General features: G+C 33.7%; 1 protein-coding gene across 1 annotated transcript; it reads left to right on the forward strand.

Moving 5' to 3' along the window:
• Positions 1 to 5,628: 5,628 nt before the first annotated feature.
• LOC111997778 (receptor-like protein 46) lies at positions 5,629 to 8,192 on the forward strand. The gene has a single exon (XM_024029923.2). It carries the CDS (start codon positions 5,850 to 5,852, stop codon positions 8,190 to 8,192), a length of 2,343 nt encoding a protein of 780 aa, XP_023885691.1. The 5' UTR covers positions 5,629 to 5,849.
• Positions 8,193 to 8,489: the final 297 nt, after the last annotated feature.

Here is an 8,489-nt window from a genome sequence, read left to right on the forward strand (position 1 = left end):
TTTTCAACTTTAGTTTAGGGAAGGAATAAAACAACCCCAAATATAAAGAGTGAAAGTGCTTTTTTTCCCCTCTTTGTGTGCGTGCACTCATGTGTGTGTAAAACTATATATGTGTGTGTGTGTTTTAAATATTAAAAAATGTGTTAAAAAAAATTCTGCCCAGGAAAACTGTGCATAAAACAATGAATTTTACTCAACAAATTAACTAATCCAAAAAAGAAAAAGAAAAAAGTCTAGCAACATAACAAAATTTCACGACATTTTTACAATACTTTTATTTTTAGCTATATATGGTGGGTTCTAGTCTAATATTTTATTTTAGAGGAATACTATATTTACAACATTTTCACAACAAATGTTAGGTAGTAAATTGTTATTGATTTTAAACTGTGCATTTAAAAAAAAAAAAAAAAAAAGCCAATTGAAGAAAATTGTGTTTGAAATAGTAAATTTTGGCTAACCAAATTTTACTAAACCAAAAAAGAAGCCTAGGAACACAACAAAATATTACAACATTTTCACAATGTCTTTTATTTCCAATTGTGGTAGGTCTCGATCTGATGACTGATATTTCATTTTTTACGTCCACAATAATTTCACAACAAATCTTAAGTTGCAAATTATTACTGGTTTTAAACTGAAACCACCACTTTAAATTGTGTATTAAAAAAAAAAAAAAACCAACACAAGAAAATTGTGCGTGAATAATGAATTTTGACTCACCCATATTGACTAAAAAAAAAAAAGTCTAAGAATATAACAAAATGTCATAATATTTTCAAAATACCTTTATTTTCAGCCATGGTACGTAGGTGTTGATATGATATTTTATTATTTTATTTTAGAGAAATGTTACCTCTACAACATTTTCACAACAAATTTTCAATTACAAATTGTTATCAGTTTTAAACGAGATCCATTATTAATATCACCTCTTTATTTATCAATAATACCTTGTCACTTAGAATTTGTTGTGAAATTATTGTAAAAATGTTGTGAACTTAGCATTTTTATTATTATTTTATTTTGATCTATAAGGAACTGAGATCTCAGTAATTGTAAAAATATTGTGACAATAACAAGATGTTATAATATTTTCACAATACATTTATTTTCAGTTATAATTGGTCCATTCTCATATTTTATTATTTTATTTTGAGCTATAAGAAATTAATACCTCCAATAATTGTGAAAATATTGTAAGAATATTTTGAGTCAGTATAGCAATATTTTGTCCACACATATAAATATTTAAAAGAAAAAAAACAAAAAGAGCACAATCTAAAACACTGGCATACTATGACCAAAAAAAAAAAAAAAAAAAAAATGAAAGCCCAACTCAATTGAATAAACCAAAAATTACTATAGATTAAAAAAGAAAAAAAACAAAAAGAGCACAATCTAAAACACTGGCATACTATGACCAAAAAAAAAAAAAAAAAAAAAATGAAAGCCCAACTCAATTGAATAAACCAAAAATTACTATAGATTAAGGCTATTGACACTTTTTATATAGTTATTAGATATACCAGATAGCTCTTATTCTCATCTTTTTACTTTTTGTTTCCCCTTTAACACGGCTTTTGCATCATCTTTTTCTTCTTTTTTTCACTTCTGCATTTTAGCCAAATCTTTAATTTTGGCCAGTATTGACATCAGCGTCAGTGAGATCAACCTCCTTATTGCTAAAAAGTGTTAAAATTAAGCATTATTTAATCACATATTTCTAACACTCCCTCTCATGTGTGGGTAGAAACTACCTTTTAATAGGTGAGGCTCAACACGTGGGAATTTAAATAGGAGGTAAAGTGGAGAAGATAAGGATCAAACTTAGAATCTCATGCTCAGATACTATATTAAATTATCGATTGTCTCAAAGGTTTAAGCTATTGGGATATGTAAATTTAATCATTTAATTACATTTTTCAAACAAAAAGAGAGAAAAAGAGAAACCCACAAAGAGAGAGAGAGAGAGAGAGAGGCATAGAGTGAGTGATTGATGGTATTGCCATGTTTGGTGAGGGTATTATCCAATGTTAAATTTGTGGGACAAATTATTAAGACTAATATGTGAGTTATTTTTTAGCCTATAACTATATATTTGCTGAAATATTAAAATAGTTATTTCACAGAAAGTGACAAACCAATATTTTTTGCAGTCACTTTTCTTTCTTCTACGTGTATTTCATCTCTCTATATATAAAACCGAAGCCTCTGAAACTCTTATAATTTTCCACGTCAGTATAATAATTAAAAAATAAAATTAAAAACACAATTTTTCTCTCCAAAAACCTGATACGTATCTTTAATAAAAAACCAATACTTATCTTTAAAAATAAACAAAACCGGATAGACACAAACATAAATTCAGCCAGAACTGAACATCCTAGACACAAGTTTACTCTTCTCTCTTCATGCTTCACCTCATCCCTTTCTCTTTGGCTCAAACCCTTCACCTCTTCTCTTAATCTCGCTCTCTCTATTCGCCTCTACTGCCTCATGTCTTGGCCTTTAAAGCTTGGTATGTCTTTGTAATCCTATTTGGTTCTGGAGAACATGTTGGTTTCATATGATTTAGTTTCTCTCTTTTCATAGTCAAGTCAAGCTATTTTATAGATTACGAAAATTACAAAAAAGATTGCTTATGGAATTACTAATTTTCTGTTCCAATTTTGTTTTAGGCCCTTTTATTTGTTATGGTTTTTCAGCAAATTAATTTTGATTTTTTGTTTGCTTTGTGTAAGGTTGAATTTAATCAACCATCTAATTGGCTTTATTCCGTGACCAATTTGCTTGTAATTTAGCACTTAGTAACCCTGTATTTAGGTGGAAAAATTGTAAGGGTAGTGTGTGAGAAGATGTGAAGAAAAGCTCAAGAGTGTGCAAGAAAAACAGAGTCTCGCGACTAGGACTCGCGGGTGGTTCGTGACTAGCAAGCCGCGAAAGGCAGTCACGTGAGAGGCACACTGGGAAGCTGAAGGGTCGCGTTAGCTGTCACGCTACAGGACAAAAGTTCCAGTCTAGCCAGGCCGTTACGTCGCGACTTGATTTTGCGACTTGGCCAAGCCGCGAGATCAAGTCGCCAACTTGCCTTGTTTGGCAAAAACTGACGTTTTGCATTCTCTTCTCACCCTACTATATATACACCCTTATACCCATCATTTTGACAGAGTTTCCAGAGAGAATTTTGTGAGAGAAAACCCTAGAGAAATACAAGATTGATTCATCCCCAATCTTCATCTAAAGAGACTCTACAAATTCCTCTACTCTCTTCCTCTCCATTGTCATACCCTTGAGAGGCTATTGACCAAATCCTTTTCTCACCATACCCATATCTGTGAGAAGGTTTATTTGGTGCTTTGGGAAGCAGTTAAGAAGGGACCAATTCATATTGGTTGATGTTATGGGCTATAGCGGAATCCGGTAAACTAGAGAAGAAAAAGGTTCGGCGCAACCTCGTTGGAGTAAGAAGCTTGGAGGGCTTAGGTACTTGGGTAGATTAGGCTTGGAGGGTCTATTGCTGTTCATGTATCCCAACTACATTTTCTAGTGGATTATTGACCGCTTGGAGGGCGGCGGAGAAGTTTTACGCCAAGGACTTCGGTTTCCTCTTCGATAACACATCGTGTGTTGTCCGTGTGTTTGCATCTTCCTTCCCTTTATCTTTGCCTTATATTTACTGCTGTGGATGTGTTTATATTTGGCCTAGATTGTTTATCAATTCTGTTATAAGCTTGTTATCATGTTCCGCACATTAATTGTTTGATATAAAGCTTGAATTGGTATTTTTGTAATTTGGGGTCTAAACGTTCAAGAGTATTTCATACCCATATTGAACTTTCACTTTGTAATGAATATGTTTTGTTCATTCTATGAGTGTCTCTAAGTGAAGAAAAGAATTATTGAGATACTGGCTCTTAGTAGGACCTGGTGATTTCCAACTCTCCCTATTTGGTTGCCATCAACTAGCTCTTTACACTGTTGTCATGCAAAATGAATTTTCATTTGCTTTAATGGGCATTAAAGTAATAACTTCATTAGTCCCAATAAAACCCCCTTAATTTGCTACCATAAAAGTGAGAATTACCTTCTAAATGTGCTCTCAAACTTAAATCCCATTTACACTAATTTTTCCGGTTTAAAAATACTTGCCATGCTTGGGTTTAAGTAACATCCACCATGCTTGGTTTGTCAATTGTCAATAGCATTTTTGGTTTGTCACATGGGTGGTGTTTCAATGTGTTAGTGATTCCTTTGACAACTAAAACCAAGAGACAAACCATGAAGTTTACTTAAACTAATGTAAGAGTGTAACTATCAAATTATCAAAAAAGAAAAATGCAAAAGTGAGTGAGACATTTTGTCAAACACATGGTGTACATGTTCCAAATGGGAATGATCAAATGACATTTTAACAACATGAATCCACCCAAAAAATACAGAAAAATGCAAAAGTAAGGGAAACATTTTGTCAAACACAGTGTACATATTCTAAATGAGAATGAGAGGACAAATTAACAGCATAAATCCACCCAAAAAAACACAGAACCGTTAGAGGAAGTTTCAACTTTCAATTCTATGTAAATATTCTCATGAGAATAATCTAATCTCACGTCAATGTTATAAAAAATCAAGCCACATACACATTGTTCTAATCATGTAGAATTTGATGGTCTCCTCCATGTGCTTTTTTTGAAGAAGTATTAGAAACGCATGGCAATATCACAGAGAACCAAGAAAAATTCTCCTCATACGTTGCGTTAGAGATGTGAAAAAATTCTCTTTATTTTTATACCCAAAAAGCAAAATAAAGATGGTTAACAATAGATAGCAAGGCTCAGGTGATTTAGTTTCAAATGTTTGCCTAGCTATATTGATATGGATAAGTTGTATAGTTGATAAGAGCATTCACAGCAAGGTTGCTAAAAAATATAGCTTTTAACAATTCAAAACACTGTTTAATCTATTTTAATACTTCACTTTATAATACACCCAACATCAAAAATTTTATTTTAGTACTCAACACAATAAAATAATATTTCCAACACAATAAACAACAATCACACCCATCAACACATTAAAATAGTTAAAAAAAAAAAAAAAAACTTTGGAGCTACAATAGCTTAGTTGTCAAAAATTTTAACAATAACACTTTTATTGTATTATGTGTTTTTGGAATGAATTGCTAAAAAATAACTATTTTAGCTTTTAACATTATTATTGTTGATGCTCTTACGTTCTCTATTGTAATCTACTTTTCAAATATCTTGCTTGTAATTATTATATAAATTAGTCGCTAACCCGTGTTATGTACGAGAAAGTTTTATATCAAAAAATTTCGAACTTAGAATTCACACATATACATTAGATTTATTATTTCTATCTCAGATTTAAAAAAAAAAAAAAAAATGACACGCATATAAACATATTAATTAATGAACCATGAAACAAATTATGTTACAGAACTAAACGACACTAAGCAGTGATGCATGACTTGTCGCAGTGAATAGAGCAACAAAAACAGCGACAAATCGTTTATGTTAAAGTGTTTAATCATTTCTTCTAAACATGAAAATGCTCTTCACGTTTTGCGTTCCAAGCTTGATTATTCTCTAAGCTCTTCTAGAAGTCAATTTTTTTAGTAAACTCACTCCATGGAAAAGAGAGACCAGACTAGCCGAAATGCCTTCCAGTCTTTCTTTCCTTTCCCCCCGATTTTTACTGCTACGGTACTCACTGAGTTTGAATTTTAGTACACCGTGATTAGTGGTGCAGGCACGAGAACCTCTTTTTATAACACTCTTCCAAACTCTTTTTAACCATCCAACAAATAACAAAGAAACACAACAATGGCCAAACTCAACCTGCTGCTAGCACTTCTCATCTTTTTCAACCCCTCCCTTTGTTGTCCTGATGATCAAAAACAAGCCCTTCTCGAGTTTAAATCCTCTCTCATCAAGGCTACTAGTTCACCTTCATTAGAAATCCCCCTGTCTGTGTTAGAGTCATGGAATTCCAGCTCAGATTGTTGCCACTGGGACAGGGTCCTTTGTAGTATTCGTTTTCATTCGAGGACTGTGATTGCTCTATATCTTGACTACCTTTTCTCCAATAAATCTATGGAGCACATAGTGGTGACTTCCACCATCTTGACACCACTCTTTCGCATTAGAAGCTTGATACTGCTTGACATGACAGGAAATCAAATACAAGGTGAATTTCCAGGTGCCGGCTTTGCCAACTTAAGCAAATTGGTTTTTCTTGACTTGAAGAATAATCTGTTCAGAGGCTCCATTTCCTCTCAACTTAGTGGGGAAGTGGGCTCTATTCAAAACTTGCAGTTATTGACGCTGGAAGAAAATTCTCTTGGTGGAAATATCCCAAAGGAGATAGGGAACATGACAAAGTTGAGGCAGTTGTATCTTCGTAGCAACAATTTTTTTGGAGAAATTCCTTCTTCAATTTTGGATTTGAAGGAGTTGGAAGAATTGGACTTGAGGGACAATTTATTGTCAATGGAGATTCCTAAATTTATTGGCAATCTATCCAACATAACCACTTTGGCCTTGAGCAACAACAAGTTGATTGGTGGAATCCCATCATCCATACAGAAATTGACGAAGTTGGAAACACTTCATTTGGAAAACAACTTGCTCAGCGGAGAAATTCCATCCTGGCTGTTCAATATCAAGGGCATGAAGAGTCTTTTTCTCGGAGGGAATAATCTGACTTGGAATAGCAATGCAAGTATAGTGCCTAACTGCATGCTATCTCGGTTGTCTATGAGGTCATGTCGTCTTACAGGAGAAATCCCATCTTGGATTTCTAAACAGAAAACTCTTGAGTTTTTGGACTTGAGTGATAACAAACTAGAAGGAATTTTCCGACAATGGCTTGTTGAAATTGAATTTGGAAGTATCATTCTATCAAATAACAATTTTACTGGTTCTCTTCCACCTTCTCTCTTCAACTCTCAAAATTTATCAGTTCTTTCCCTATCTCAGAACAACTTTTTTGGAGAATTGCCAAACAATATTGGTAATGCTACAGGAATTTTGGTTCTCATGTTGGCAAGAAACAACTTTTCAGGGAAGATTCCTCAATCTATCTCCAATATTGATCGCCTCGTATTACTAGACTTGTCAAGAAATAAATTTGTTGGCAACTTACCAGATTTTAGTTCCAATGTATTGCTCGGGTACGTAGACATTTCTTCTAATGAATTCTCAGGAGAAATTCCAACAAACTTCTCCCAAGAAATTAGAATCCTTGCATTGGGAAAAAATAAGTTTACTGGCAGCTTGCCTAGAAACCTGATCAATATGAGCCATCTTGAACAACTAGATATCCATGACAACAAGATTACAGGTGAATTGCCAGAGTTTATTAGCCAAATATCCACCCTTCAAGTCCTAAATTTACGAAACACCACCCTCCAAGGTTCCATCCCTGGTGCGATTTCCAACCTTAGTAAACTCCGAATTCTTGACCTCTCAAACAACCATCTTGTTGGCAACATCCCTGCAAAGTTTGGAAATCTGATTGGTATGATTGGAATTCCAAACAAATCATCAATCCCTGATATTTTCACCATCTCAATCAATTTTAGTGATCTAATAGTGAATTGGAAGAAGTCAAAACAAGGTCTCTCAAGCCGTAATCTCGAGCTGTACTCTTTGTTAGACTTGTCAATGAACCAACTTTCTGGTGAAATCCCATCTTCATTAGGCAAATTGAAGGCTCTCAAACTTCTTAACATCTCACATAACATCCTCTTTGGAAAGATACCAGTAAGCCTTGGTGACATAGAAAGTCTAGAGAGTTTGGATTTGTCACATAACAAACTATCAGGATTAATTCCACGATCACTAGCAAAGCTGCAGCAGTTGTCTGTTTTGGATGTGAGTAACAACAAGCTCACAGGTAAGATTCCCGTTGGTGGCCAAATGGACACCATGAATGATCCAAACTTTTTTGCCAACAATAGTGGGTTATGCGGAATGCAGATTCTAGTGCCATGTCCAGTAGAGTTATTACCAATAGAACCATCAAAGGATGAGAGTAAGGAAACATGGTTCTTAGGGGAAGCAGTGGGAATTGGATACTCATTTGGCTTCTTCATAGTGGTGGGAATTCTATATTTTGCCGGGTATTTTGTTCCTGAACCACTTTCAAATTGTCGCAGCCAATGAAAATGACAAGAAGTTTAAAATTCTACTCTCATACAAGTTATGCAGTCTATTCTATAGTCAAATATTTAAATCCCACAAATGTAAACGCTTTGAATTAAACAATGTAACAAATAACCATGAATAAGTATCAATAAATTATTTGTGTCACTGAAATTAGAACAAAGTGAGGGCAACTGAGAAGAAATATCTAAGATATTTAAAGCAAATATAAAATCCACCTAAATGGTTCACTTTCATCATACCATTTCTTTTTAATTTCCTCTTCTTGCTTTTGTTGGTTAGAAAAAAATATATTAA

This window comes from Quercus suber, unplaced genomic scaffold (genome assembly GCF_002906115.3).
Source record: "Quercus suber isolate HL8 unplaced genomic scaffold, Cork oak 2.0 scaffold_115, whole genome shotgun sequence".
NCBI lineage: Eukaryota > Viridiplantae > Streptophyta > Magnoliopsida > Fagales > Fagaceae > Quercus > Quercus suber.

Excerpts from the sequence above, each read along its gene's own strand:
- LOC111997778 (XM_024029923.2), top strand. The coding sequence starts at position 5,850 with ATGGCCAAACTCAACCTGCTGCTAGCACTTCTCATCTTTTTCAACCCC.